Source organism: Bufo gargarizans, chromosome 2, assembly GCF_014858855.1.
Source record: "Bufo gargarizans isolate SCDJY-AF-19 chromosome 2, ASM1485885v1, whole genome shotgun sequence".
NCBI classification, from domain to species: Eukaryota; Metazoa; Chordata; class Amphibia; order Anura; family Bufonidae; genus Bufo; species Bufo gargarizans.
In genome coordinates this window covers 562,126,817-562,141,720 of record NC_058081.1, presented here as the reverse complement: position 1 = coordinate 562,141,720, position 14,904 = coordinate 562,126,817, and the positions used below count along the sequence as shown (strand labels likewise).

General features: G+C 42.2%; 1 protein-coding gene across 1 annotated transcript in view; it reads left to right on the top strand.

Annotated features, from left to right (window-relative positions):
- Positions 1 to 13,051, top strand: part of CDC42EP5 (CDC42 effector protein 5) — a 39,743-nt gene extending 26,692 nt beyond the window's left edge. The window contains exon 3 of the mRNA XM_044278179.1: positions 11,341 to 13,051. Coding sequence (XP_044134114.1) covers positions 11,354 to 12,250 — 897 coding nt within the window. The 5' untranslated portion in view covers positions 11,341 to 11,353 and the 3' untranslated portion in view covers positions 12,251 to 13,051. The remainder of the gene's footprint in view (positions 1 to 11,340) is intronic.
- Positions 13,052 to 14,904: the final 1,853 nt, after the last annotated feature.

Genomic DNA, 14,904 nt, shown 5'->3' with positions numbered 1-14,904 from the left:
AACTTTTCCCTTCTTTCCCTGCCTAACGATGCCTCTCCCTCACTGACCCTAACCTACCTGGGTGGCGATGGGTGCAGGAGGGTGATGGATGGCGATTAGGGGGACACAGGAGCTGGTGCTGGACGATGCTGCCGGGTGCTCGTGCAGAACAGGAAGAGGAGGGGAGAGAGGAGCGCAGGAAGTTTGAATCTCGCGCCTCTCTCCCCTGCACCAATCAGCACCCTGGACAGCAGTGTTCAGCACCAGGGCCAGCACCGCCTCCTCAAATCCTCGGACTGCGATTGGTGGTGTATAATTACGCCACCGATCGCAGTCTTTTTCCGGTTCATCGGGTCACCGGACACCCGAATGGACCGGAAACGCAGAAAACCGCAGGTCTGAATTGACCTGCGGTTTTCTGCGATCGCCGATACGGGGGGGTCAAATGACCCCCCCCTGCGTTGTTACGGGATGCCGGCTGAATGATTTCAGCCGAAATCCCGTTCCGATTAACCCCCGCGGCGCCGGAATGCCGATTTTAAGTCAGGACGTACCGGTACGCCCTTGGTCCTTAAGGACTCGGGAAATAGGGCGTACCGGTACGCCCTGTGTCCTTAAGGGGTTAAATACGTGTTGTATTATAATTTTTTTCATAAATGACCCACTATACCCCTAAATATAGTATCTTCAGCATACCTCCCCAGCTATTCTGTGCGGTTATTGACTAGGAGATTTCGTCCAACAAAATGGCCGTGGTCACTGTGTAGACAAAGTATAAAGCCTAAACCCAGCCCCCTCCTCCTAAACTTCCTGTACATTCACCAGTACGGGAGGGGGAGAAGTCATGACTGCAGCCTGAGGAAACTATGCACTGCTTTTCTATTCTTTTTTCATGGTCTGCAATTGTGAGCAAATAAGGCTACTTTCACACTTGCGACAGAAGATTCTCGCAGGCAGTTCCATCGCCTGCTGGATCCGGACGCAAACAGATGCATTTGTGAGACTGATCTGGATGCGGATCTGTCTGACAAATGCATTGCAATACCGGATCCGTCTCTCCGGTGTCATCTAGAAAAATGGCTCCGGTATTAATTTTTATTTATTTTTTGCATTTGTAAAGGTCTGTGCAGACCAGAAAGCAGGATCCGTTTTGCCGGAACACTTAATGCCGGATCCGGCACTGATGCACTTCAATGTAGGCATTCCGGCAAGCGATCAGTATTTTTGTCCGGAGAGAAAAGTGCAGCATGCTGCGGTATTTTCTCAGTCCAAAAAACGTAAGAGGGACTGAACTGATGCATCAAACGGAATGCTCTCCATTCAGAATGCACTAGGATAAAACTGATCAGTTTTTTTCTGGTATTGAGCTCCTGTGACGGAACTCAATACCGGAAAACAAAAATGCTAGTGTGAAAGTACCCTAAGAAAGACACATAATGAGATTGATATGTTTTGTTGGTTGTTCTAGTTTTTATTTAATTTTTTAATTTTTCGTGTTTGGAATTCTGGGTTCAGTTCCTCTTTAAGCATGCCACTCCCAAGATGCTCTATGAATTCTTCTGGTAATCTCATCAATTCTGACCATGTGCTTTTCTTAATTTGGCTTTACCGGGGCAGATTAGTGTTTCTTTGAAGCTATCCACTTGTACTAATTTACTGTGGTCACATTTAAAAAAATCACATAACCTACTGATGAAGTCCATGAAGCGCGGCAGACATGGTAAACCATGTGCCAAACATTATCACCGCACTGTTAGTTCTGGAGATGGGTCAGGTGTGAAGAATTTTCCCCTCTATTGGAAGTAGAGTCAGCTTGCTCTAATTGACATTATAATATCTATCCAACAACAACATCTAATATTCTGATTATGTCCAAACAAAGGATGATCAGTCTATGTCAAAGCCATGATGTGGCTGACGAGAACTAGTGAGGAACTGGCCAAGTATGTGTTCATCTAAGCCCACCTGTACTGTACAGATGAAGACATTTCCTGCTTCTCTCTGTATTTTGCACGTGAAGCTTGTCTGCTCTGAAAAATCAGCTGTTGGGTCTCCTAAGGCTGAAAGGAAATATGAAATAAGGACCTGATTAACTCCTGCCCTTCCTTCCTTCCTCTCTCACTCCATCTGGACGTTAGATGTTTAAAGAGTAGATAAATAAGCCTTATACCGAGAAGATACAGGCCAAAAGGACAAAGTGATCATATTTATTGCAGAATTCCCTACTTTTGCATACTACCTTCAGTTATATGTTGAGAAATGTTCTAAATCTATATGTCCCACCTGCCCACAGAGTTCTATTGGGCAGATGTATGCCAAAAAATGTGCCCTTTTGGCATACGTTTGTTAGGTGTGCTTTTCAGTACAGTTGAAAAAAGGATAATACAGTTGCATGTATGAGTCTAATTTGGACATGGCAGAACATCACATTGTCTTGAATCAGAGCCCCCTAAATTCTATGATGGGACTACTAGGTGATGTATTGACTTTAAAGGGGTTTTACAAACATTAAACATTGACCTATCTTTAGGATAGGTGACCAAAATCAGATCGATGCAGATCTGACACCTGAAACCCACAACAATCAGCTGTTTGAAGAGGCTACAGCACCTGGAAGAGTGCAATGGCCTCATTCCTAGCATACCAAGCATGGTGTCCTACATTGTATAGCAGCTCAACTCCCATTGAATAAGACTGAGCTACAGAAAAGTTGTGAGACCGATGGATGTGGCGTCACTGGTCAAGGTGAGTGGTGGGAGTTAGACCTCCACCAATCAGATTGATGACCTATCCTGAGGAGTAATCATTAATATTTAACTCAAGGTAAACCATATTAAAGGGGGTCTGTCAGCAGTTTTGACCCTACTAGTACCTTTACATAATTGGGAAAGTGCATATATTACAAGTGTTCCCTGAAAGCAGTTCCTCATGCTGAAGGGCTCTCTGCAGTGAAGTATGTAGAGGGCACTTGGTTGGATGCTACAGCTATCACTCAGAGGGAGTGGAGCACCTTAATAGAGGCTGTCCAACTTTTTAAATTTTACCCCCTCCACATACACACCTGCAACCAACTCGCTGAATGGGACCTGTTTTGGGAAGTATAATTTCCTACTCCCTAAGGGCTCATGCCCACGAACGTAAGGGCTCCATGCTCTTATTGCGGACTTGAATGGGTCTATAATCTGCAAGATACGGAGCGAAGGCATGGATCAGAAGCCCACAGAAACACTCGGAAGCGCTTCTATGGGCTTTTGGTTAGTGCCCCAGCACTGCAAAAGATAAGACATTTGCCATATCTTGCGGATCGCGGACCCATTTACCGTAGGTCCGTCTTTTGCAGTCCACAATACGGCCACGGAGCCCTAACACTTGGTTCCAGCTCTGTGGGTCAACCTCTGTCTTCTGCACCATAGCCCTGTATGTAAACATGGACAGGGTAATGTGTTTCTTTAGCCAATGACTGGCCATTGCCATGTTTTTGCAGTAATTAACTGATCAGCAGGGGTATGACTGCAGCAAATCCCTGAAAAAGGGGCCCATGCTCCCCTGTCTGAATGGAGTGCAGACACGCATGCATGTTTTCCACTCCATTCAGCTCTCTTGGGCTGAATGGAGTGATAAGCACTCGGCTGTCTCCAGCAGCCCCATAGAGTTAAATGCAACGACCGACACACATGTATGTCTGCACTCCATTCAAATGGAGGAACACAGGACCGCGTTCTAGTGATCTGAGGAGGGCCCAGCGGTCGGACCCTTGCCAATCAGACACTTGTCTCCTATCCTGTGGATAGAGCGTTAGTTGTTTTCATGGAACAGACCCTTTATTGGGCTTTAGTTACTTAAATTATAAATTTTTGGGCTACAATTTTCAATTCTGGACAAGTTTGATTTTTTGGTATTTTTTAGATGGGGTAATATTTAGAAACGGGGTTGGGTGCCATCTGAAATGCTGGGAGCTGTGCAGCACATGGAAAAGTGAATGACCTGCAAGTGATCGCTTGAGCTGTAATTCGCCTTTTCTGTGGAATACAATACAATCTTTTGTTTTCTGGAAGTAGTCATTTCAGGTTGGGGAGTGGATTATTTGCAATATTTTCAGTGATGTCACTGGCAGGAAACCCACAAAAATGTCAATTCTCATGATCACTTCCTTATGTCACATGTCTTCCAATCTGTAAATCTCCAAAAATGCATGTGAATGAGATTATCAGCTTTTCTATCAGTTTTGTCGTCCTTCTTCTTTTTTTTTTTTTTTTTTTTTTTTTTTTTTTTACGTTTAGTGCTCCTTTAAAAAGTGCTCCAATCCCCCTTAAAGTTTATCTTCTTCTAGAAGTTTTTACTGCTTGGCCGAATGCTTAAACATTCTCCCAAAATAAATAGTCTTGCCCCAGAAGGGCTTTGAAATAAGATTCCAGGACGCCTTTTCAGCCTTGGGTGACACAGGTCGAGTGATTTAATGCAGCACATAAGCACCATAGTAAAGCATTGTATTACAAGGTTTATCACCGCCAGAAAAGCAGCACACAATATGATATTTTACAAGGAGTTTGTCACCAGGACTAGACTCACTGCCTTGTAGGGCTAGCTCAGTTGGATGCATATTTATTTATTTTATGCACTTGTACAGTGCTACTATATTCCGCAGCGCTTTACAGACATCCAACTGTCCCCAATGGGGCTCACAATTTAAGGTCCCTATCAGTATGTCTTTGTTTTGTGGGAGGAAACCCACGCAAACACGGAGAGAACATTCAAACTCCATCCAGATTCGAACCTAGGACCCCCGCGCTGCTGAGCCACCGTGCTGCCCATGTATATGTACCCTTTAGTGAAAAATACTTTTAACTTGTATGGAAGTGAGCAGTTAAGTGCACCGAGAGTGGGCCGAGGCCACTCTGTGTTCACCCTTGATCCCTCTGCCAGCCCTTTCCTCTTTTTGATTGATAGGAACAGGTGAGATTACTATGCAGGAACCTGGCTTATTAATCAAGTAGAGGGAGGGGTTGGCAGAGGAGGCAGAAGGATTAAGGATGCACAGAGTGGCTTGGGCCCACCCTCAGAGCAACTGACTGCTCACTTTCATATGGTCTTTTTTTTCTTTCTTTTTTTCTCCAGAATAATGCAATTGATCACTAAGGGCTCATGCACACGACCGTGTTCCCTCCCCATGGCTGTATTGCGGCGCACATAGAGCCGGTATGCAATACACGGGCAAGGGTCATGTGCATCACGGATCGCAGACCGATTCACTTGAATGGGTCCGCAGTCACTGAGATGAGGAACAGAGGCACAGATCAGAACCCCACGGAAGCACTACGGAGTGCTTCTGGCCGTGCCTCCGCACCGCAAAAAAGTAGCACATGCACAACTTTTTTTTTTGTTTGCGGTGAGGACCGTCGGATGCGGATCGCGGACCCCATTCAAGTGAACGGGTCCGCGATCCACATGCGGCTGCCCCACGGTATGTGCCCGTGCATTGCAGTCCACAGCACGGGCACGGAGGCCTTACCTAAGTGATGTGCCGTTTGGGGACACATCATCACTGAGGCCAGTCATTGAGTGCTGCAGGAAGTTTACAGGCGAGGGCCAGAAGTTTGATGAAGACAGCAGGGAGTAGGTAAGAATACACGTCCTTACGGGTGCCGCTTGCTGGCAGAGAAATGTATTTAATAAAATCCTGGACAAGCCCTTTAAGCATAACTATTATCAGATTGATACAAAACCTAGAGTGATAAAAATGATCAAGAAAAGTTTGAGTTAATAGATTTTAATTATATAAATGTATTGGAAAGAAAGGGGCATTTTGCTAAGAACGGCAGCACAGTTCTGCTGGGAAGGGGATGGTGTCTCATTTCTGAGAAAAGAGGAAAATGGGGGGATTCTGGTCTCATCTGAGGTTGTAATTCATGTGCCAAAAGCAGACAGAAGGGGCTTTGTTCCCTTTTCAAGTGTCAGACACTCTGCTGCAGCCAGAATCTGTTAAATATTTAGTTTTGGGGTGGGGGAGTTTTATTGTAACACTGCCGAGTAAATGGCGCAGACACCGATCTGTCTGATATACCCTGGATTATTATGACTGAAAACATTCTGATACCTGACGTTCCATTTGGGATGGTCTACATTGACTGAAGAAGCAAGTTGTCAGCAGAACTATGAACAGTCTATTGTTAAGTATAAGACAGGTTTATTTCTGGACAAGTAAAAATCCAAATATCACGGACAGACATTTTTTACGGACAAATTGGAAAACCATAATGAATGATGAAGATTAAAAGTAATTCATGTCTATAGCTCAATATACTGCTAACAATTCATTAAAAGGAAAATAATCTAGTCGAGTACCACCAGCCTCAAAAAAATCATACACACATCAAATTAATATTTTTTTTTCACGCACACAGGAAAAAAGTCGCCTATTTTTATGGACTGTCCAGAAATTTCTGGATGGTTGGCAACTCCGGTATAAGAATGGATGTCAAATATTAGTAAATAAAGCTGCAGCTAAATTTAGTCATCTGTATCTGAAAAGCTCATTCAAAAGTGATGGCCATTATGGTCGCACTTCCTGTTGTCCCTTTGGTATAAAATGGCCTCCTTAACAAAACATGTATCGGTGTAATTGTAAGTAAGGCTACTTTCACACTAGTGTTTTTACTGGATCCGGCAGGGTTCAGCAAAAACGCTTCTGTTACTGATAATACAACTGTCTGTATCCTTTATAAACGGATTCGGTTGTATAATCTTGTATAACATGGCCAAGACGGATCCCTCATGAACTCCAATGAAAGTCAATGGGGGACGGATCAGTTTTTCGATTGTGTCTTGCTCCGCATCCCAGAACAGAAAGCAAACGGCAGCATGCCGCGGTTAGGTCTCCGGTATGGGAACGCAACCAAACGGAACGGAATGCATTTTGGAGCACTCCGTTCTGTTCAGTTACGTTTTGTCCCCATTGACAATGAATGGGGACAAAATGGAACCTATTTTTTTTTCCGGTATTGAGAACCTATGACGGAACTCAATACCGGAAAATATTAACACTAGTGTGAAAGTAGCCTAATTAAAGCCCATCAATGTATCTTGGAATTTACTAATTTATGGCTGATTTTACATTTTGGGTGGAAATCTTTTAAATAGTGATTTGTTAATGTAATCTTATCAGACATGCTGAATTTATCATTATATCACCTTTTATTGAGTCTGAGCTGCCATACGAGACACGAGGGGTGCAGCTTTGGGGATGAGGGGGGGGGGGGCACTGCCCCTTTTTTTTTTTTTTTTTTTTTTTTTTTTAATATTTTCAAATCCAAGAGGTTTTCCAGAAGTGAAATATTGATGACCTATTCTCAGGATAGCCGATCAGTGGGGGTCTGACACCTGGCACCCATCTTCTGCTTGAAGAGGCAGTGCCACTCCAGTGAGCCCGCCAGCCTCCTCACATTATACCGAGCACAGCACCTTTCATTGTATAGCGGCTGTGCTGGGTATTGCAGCCCAGGTCCATTCACTTGAATAGGGCTCAGCTGCGCCTAGGCCATGTGACCAATGAACGTGACCTCGCCAGCCTAGAAAGAGGCCAAGCTAGGCTTGAACAAGTCAAGCTTCGGATCATAGATCCAAAATCGATTCGTTCAAAAACGTTGTTTCCGTACAGCATTAAAATGTATGGTCTCCATGTAGCCAAACTTCATATTGTGCAAAACTTTGGTGAATTACCAGAGTATTCCTATTTGCGTATTTGAAAATATTTTAAAATGGGAATCCTGTTTGCTGATACCTCGGTACCAAAGCCTACTTCAGATTTCTATTTTAAATATGCAGATGGGAATGCCGTTGTAATTCACCAAAGTCTCGCGCAACTTTGGTCGACAGGAAGTTTGGCTACACGCAACCAATACATTTTAATGCTGTACGGAAACGGCATTACTGACAACGCTTTTGAACTAATCGACTTCGCTCAAGCCTACCCACAGCTCTGACTGAAGCATCACAACCTCTTCAAACCCCCTCTGATCGGATATTGATGACCTATCCCGAGGATAGGATGTCAATTCTGCACTTCCGGAAAAACCTGTCACTGCTCCTAAAATGCCTGTTCTAGTAAATACTTCGATTCCCCGTGAAATAACATTTCTGAAGCACCTTTTTCTCATACCTCTGCATTATCCCTTTCCTACAGAATTTTTATGAGTAATTTGGGTAATTATTAAAGCGCCATTCATTCGATGGGGCTGTACATATAAGGGGTATACATATCAGAGGGGTGTGTCCCTGGACAAAGTCTAGCATTGTCAGGATTGATAGGACAGTGTCGCCCCCAACTGGTAAGAACCAGGTGACTATTCTTATTCTCACAAATGATAAATGCTGAAAGGGGTATTGTAGTTTTGTGATATTGATTACCTTTTTCTCAGAATAGGTCATTGAAATGAGATCGGTGGGGTTCTAACTCTCAGCACCCCATTGATCAGCGTCATTGTGAAGGAGCTGCGGCTCTAGTGCGAGATCGGCGTTCTCTTCAATGTTTTTACCTCATCTACTCTGTAGGTTAATTATGAAAAATTTAAGATTCCTCATTTTATTACCGATGTGAATTCTCTCCTTCAGAGGTTCACATGTGTGACACATCACTGTGCTTTTATGTTGTCCCCTCAGAGACCTCTCCTCTATTCCTATAGGATGCCTTGCAGGCTGCACATAGTTGAGGATGCGTGTCACATCAGATATTCTGTAAATATGCTGGGGATTCACTTTAGGAAGTTACAGCTGTGGCGACGGCAATGATAAATGAGCTATTCTCTCCCGCCTGTTCGGCAGATTTCATGCTGCCTGTATATAGAAGCATGCTGCACATTTTTTAGGAGGGGCACTGCCAGTCATTTTGAAATATGCTTTTAAATGTTATTTAGAGATGTTCCCTCCTTTTTGTTTGGTGTTTTTGTTTGGTATTTTTTTTTTTTTAAGGTGTGTTGTTAATAGTGTATCATAAAGCTGCAACTGAGAAAAAAGGCACAAAAAAATTAAGGTATGTCTGACGCAAAAAAAAAACTGACGCAACAGCACTCTTCAAACCCAAATAATAAAGTATTTACGTTCCTGCCATTCTCACTATAGAAATGTGCTAGTGCTAATGCTACGTTATAATATGTGAGATTCTTGGCAAATACATTATGTACAAAACTATTTGTGCCTGTCCGCCAATGTCAATGCAATCTCTTTAGGACAGGAACCTAACCCTAACACTGGTGCCATGCCCGCCTCCATTAAATTCAGGGAATGCAGCTTCCACATGCATTCTGAGAGACCACACAGTATTATATCTCTTGTGGCCTCCATGTGTGTCTGTACCCTGAGATGTGCACACATGGCCCACTTCTTATCAGCATGATAACCCTCCAATATGAACCTCCTGTAGACTTCGCTGATCGAGGTTGTCCAGTGGAAACAATTTTTTAGAAAAGGGGCAGTATGGGTTTAAAAAAACAAAAACCTTACCAAACTGCTGCCATTCCCTTCTGTTTCAAATATTCCTGGTTCTGACACCCGGGAAGAGGCAGAAAAATTGAATGGAGCAGTGGGGGGGATCAGTGAGATGAGTAATGCTGCTTTTTTTTATATATTATTATTTTTTTTTTTTTTTTAACCTATTCAAAAAAAAAAAATGTTATCTCGCCAGAAAACCTCTTGTCTCAATGGTTCTAATAAAGTCACTTTGGTTGGCAGATGAGCAAATTGCCAGAGACTCTTTGCTAGTGGTTATTCTCCAGTTTCTCTTAACCACAAATAGGGAAATATCCAAATGTCTGTTATTCAAAATCGGCTGAATGTAAAACGGCTACATCTGCTAATGAGGGAAAAACAGAAAATCACCACAAATTATATGGCCGTCTGGTTCCATCGAAATTTGCCTTTCTTTTTGTTACCTTGCTTGTGGATTTGCTTGGCCTTACTCTTTGCTAGTAGGTTAGAGGTAATTGGTTAGAGGAAAATATTGGGTTGATATTTTGTGTTTTTATGCAATTTGGAGACAATATAATATGCACCTTAAGTAAGCTAGGATACCCTAATCCTAAGACACTGATACTTATCTGTATAGGGACAGGCAATCACTGTGATGGATGCTGGTTCCCATGCAGTGAAGATTGCTGTATGTACAGTAAATGGAGCTTTTACCTCCCCTGATAAGCAGTCAGTTATTGGGACCAACAGCTTGTTCCCAACAATTGCCTGCTCAGTTGGCCTGTGTAAAGGAACCTGACGCTGGGTTCAGACCTGAGCGTACTTGAACGTACGCTCTGTATGAGCGATTGTACGGGCGTTTGCAATCGCGCATACAGAGACAAGCGAACGCCCATTGTCGCGCGTTCCCGCTGAAGTCTATGTACGGGAACGCGTGACAAGACGCCCCAAAGAAGCTCATGTACTTCTTGGGGCGAACTAGCCTTAGGCTCCATTCACATGTCCGTGGTGTGTTGCGAATCCGAAAAACACCCGCCCGGCACCCCTATTGAAATGCCTATTCTTGTCCGCAGCTTGCGGACAAGAATAGGACATGTTCTATCTTTTGCGGAACTGTGGACGTGAAGATCGGGACTGCGCTCCGCAAATGCTGTCCGCATCCATTCCGTCCCCATAGAAAATGAATGGGTCCGCACCCGTTTCGCAAAATTGCAGAACGGATGCGGACCCATTTGCGGATGTGTGAATGGAGCCTAAGTAACATCATTTAAATATTAAAATGCTTTTTAGTACTTTATTTTATTTTTTGTGTTTGGTTTGTGTGAGTGGACTACATATTAACAGCCTTTGAGATCACATTGACCGTAGATGGAGTAAAGAGAAGGAAGCTTCTCAACATTTGAGATATGACAGGAGCTTCTTAAGTTGTCATCTTAGGGTGATCATAATTTTATTAAAGGGTTTTTTACAAGATATTTGTACTGATGACCTATCCAATGGATAGGTCATCAGTATCCGGTGGGAGTCTGACACCCAGGACCCCCGCCGATCAGCAATTTGAGAAGGGACCACGGCCTTCTCACATATTTCCCTAAGCTATGTGATGTCACGTTCGTTGGTTTCATGGCCTAGGATAGGGCATCAATAAAAAGATCTCAGAAAACCCTTTTAAGTGTTTTATGTTTCTTTTTAAGTGTACATCTAAGAGTTTTTGAAAATCATTGATATGATACATTCAGCTAGGTAGCTAATAATTTTATTTGAATGTTAACCTAGAAACCAGGACTACAAAATAATGTTAGGTTTGTAGACCTCTGATAAACCTCATAAGTCATGTCATTTTTTAAGACTATAAATAATGAGGTGCCTATTCTTTTGTTTTTGTTTTTTTTTCCCCTTTAGATTACATCTCAAGATGCCTATCCTCAAGCAATCAAGCTCTCACTCAAAAAAGCGAACCCGGATTGACCGAGAGATGATCAGTGCCCCATTGGGGGATTTTAGACACACCATGCATGTTGGAAGAGGAGGTGATGTATTTGGGGATACCTCCTTTCTCAGTAACCATGGTCCAGCCTCAGCCCCACCAGTGGAAGTGCCCAAAAAAAATGGTCTCGTGAAAATGGCAGGTGACCATGAAGAAAACAAAATGGCAGATTCATTAAGCCAGCTTTCGCAATCCTCTGGAATTGGCTCTGGGGCAGGAAGTGTCTCGTCAAGCCCAGTCAATAATGTATCATCTAAAGAAGACAGTTTGTGGAATAACAGCAACACAGGTGGGAATTCTGATCAGTTCGACTGGATTTCACCCGGAGACTGTGGCCTGAAACATGCAGAATCCATGTTATCCTTTCATCTGGACTTGGGCCCATCTATTATGGATGATGTATTGGGTGTGATGAATAGAGATCCTCCAACTTCTGAGTGGAACAATTCAGAGGACCAGCGAGATTTCGACTTTAAATTTGCTCCTGTCCTAGCCACAGATGGTAATAAACACACACAATCCTCCTCTATTACTGAGCCACAGGGAAACCATTATAGCCTATCCAGCACACTGCCAATGACCAACCCTGGTTTTGAAACTATATCTACCCCTCCAGACCATGCAGAAGGAAACCTATCCGTGTCTGAAGAAGACAGTGAAGAAGAAAAACGTTCAATCTATGAAGGTATTGCAGATAGTCCAGATCAACATGACAACAGCCTACACATCAGTCACCGCTCAGAGCTAGATGATGAGGACGATGACGAAGCGGAAGGTCAAGACTACACATTTGATGATGACCTTGATGATGAGATTGGAGTATAGGAATGAAAAATACAATTAAAACTCTCTGGTATCCCTCAGTTACACCATTCTTCACCATAAATGGGGATTAATAGGTCAACAAATATAGATGGTATAAACCATGATGGACTTTCTTGTGAAAGAAAGCAAAAAAAATAAATAAAGACTGTTAGGTTAAAATATTTGAAAAGAATGTACGAAGGCGATGTTATACTTTTGACCTGTTCCTATACTTATAAGAACCTAAGACTTGTAACTTGGACTTCATGTGGACATTAGTTGGACACTGCACGGGAATGGTGGTTATCAAAAAGGACTTTGTAAATGTTTCAATTATGATTGATTAAGGGAAGTGAAACAGTCCAGTATTCTATGTCCTTTTTATATTAAAAGGTAATTTATAGCATTTTACATGGATATGTATAGAAGACCTTAGAAGAATGAGAAGAATGCCTTTCTTCATGAAAAACCTTCTTACAAGCAGAAGTAGAAAAAGCTTGGCTGTTTAGTTTATGATCTAAATATGATGCATTGGTGTCCCACCACATCAACTAGTATCATTGTAGCATACATACTGAAGTGTATTTTAACACTTCCTTTTCATATACCCTCAGCTTTACCTTTTTGACCATAGAAATACTATTTTTAAGGAAAGGTCTGAAATATAATTGATCTTGAGTATGTACAGCGCTAAAAGACTTAAAGGGAAACTGTCATAAACTTTATGCTGATCTCACTGAGGGCAGCATAAAATAGTGACAGAAATGCTGATCTTAGCGGTGTGTCACTCATGAGCTAAAAGTGGTTGCTGAGAACCAGCCTCATAATCATTGCAGCCCAGGCCTTGAAAAGAGTCAAATCTACCTGAGAAGAGTCATAGTTGATGATTGGCAGTTCTCTCCTAGAGAGAAAGAGAGAAAACTAGGTAGAAGACTGTCAGCCATCGGCAGGAGAGCAGGAATTTATGAATAACTATGACTCTTCTCAGGTGGCCGGGACTCTTTTCCAGGCCCAGTCTGCAACATGTCTGTTATCAGCAACAACTTACTTTTAACTCATAAATGACAGACCGCTGAAATCAACTTGCCTGTCTCAACCTTATTCTGCCGTTAGTATGGGCAGCATAAAGTTGATGACGGGTTCCCTTTAAGTGCCTTGTGATTTGTATTCCATATGTGTCTTAATATTATCAATTTCCTTTAAACATGTTGACAAAAAAGTTTTACATAAAAAGAAAGGGTTGTAAATCTTTTTCACAGGGATTTTTTCATCTGTTAATGATATTGTTTCTATTTTCTTTGAGTTGTGGTGGGGGTTCTTACACTTTCAGCACAAAGTTGGACTATAAATTGACCAAGGCAATGAAAAGTCCTTTTTTTCTCCTGCTGAGGCGCATATCGTAGTTTGCATGCGGACACTAAGCCCCTGAAATATACTTTATATTTCTTGCATTCATTTTGTTATTCTATACAACATGCTGCACAGTTGGACCGGTGGCTGCTTGTCCCATTGAGGTCAACCAAACATAGATTTACTTTTCTGATTTACTTTAGTGTTTACATTTCTGTTCCCCAGGAATTGACCATAGAGTATTTTCTATGTAGTACAATAGAGCTTTATCTCCTGTGCGTTCATGCATATGACCATACTTTTACATGAGAAGAACTTGACCTGATGGTGGAATGACAGCTTGCAGATGTCTTAAGGAATTTAGCCGTATAAATGTGCCTCTGTGCCATGGTCAATATTATTTTGCACACTACAGGTCTTTCACATAATTTGCACTCTCTCTCTCTGAATTATACCCTTTTTTTTTTCTACTACAAAACAGATGTCAACATGCCAGAATTCTGTTAATTTACCGTGTACTGCCCGTCTTAACACTATGTCTAATTAAGACCGATATGTATTTTCTTCTATGCATTTCTTTTCAGCCTATGTATAGTAAAAAAAAAAATGCTTCACAAAAATGTATTTCGTATAGTATAATTTTTTATAAATATTTTTTTCTGCAATAAAATAGTTTTGCAGCCTTTTCAATTTTGTTTTTTTCGTTTTTATTGTTTATTGGCCATGAATGAGGAATGCTTCAGCTGAGTTCTCATCTTAATAGTTGCCATAGAACATCTAGGCCTTTGGGCAGCATATGGCACCATCTTCAGTGAAGCATTGTCTTTTTCACTTCACTAAATGGCAGAATCCAAAATTGGACCGGAATTACTAATACTGTCTTTTACTTAGACAGCATAAACTAAGACTAGAGAGACATAAAAGGGGCTGTCTCACTTCAGCAAATGGCATTCATCATGTAGAGAAAGTTAATACAAGGCACTTACTAATGTATTGTGATTGTCCATATTGCTTCCTTTGCTGGCTGGATTCATTTTTCCATCACAATATACACTGCTCGTTTCCAGGCGTTGCGGACACTGCTGCAGCGCACATATGAGGGAGCTGGGATGGGAGCTGCTGCACATGCATGCCTATGTGCGCTCCCATAATCCTAGCTAGAGACTGGCAACAGCGGTCATTCCGGTTGCATCTGGCATTGCCGGATCGAGACCTCTGTCAGGCTGTTCTCTGCCAGAACACTCTGCCTGAATTGGTGCCGTCAATGTGAAACTATCCTAAGTAACACCATTTAAATATTAAAATACTTTTAAGTACTTTTATTT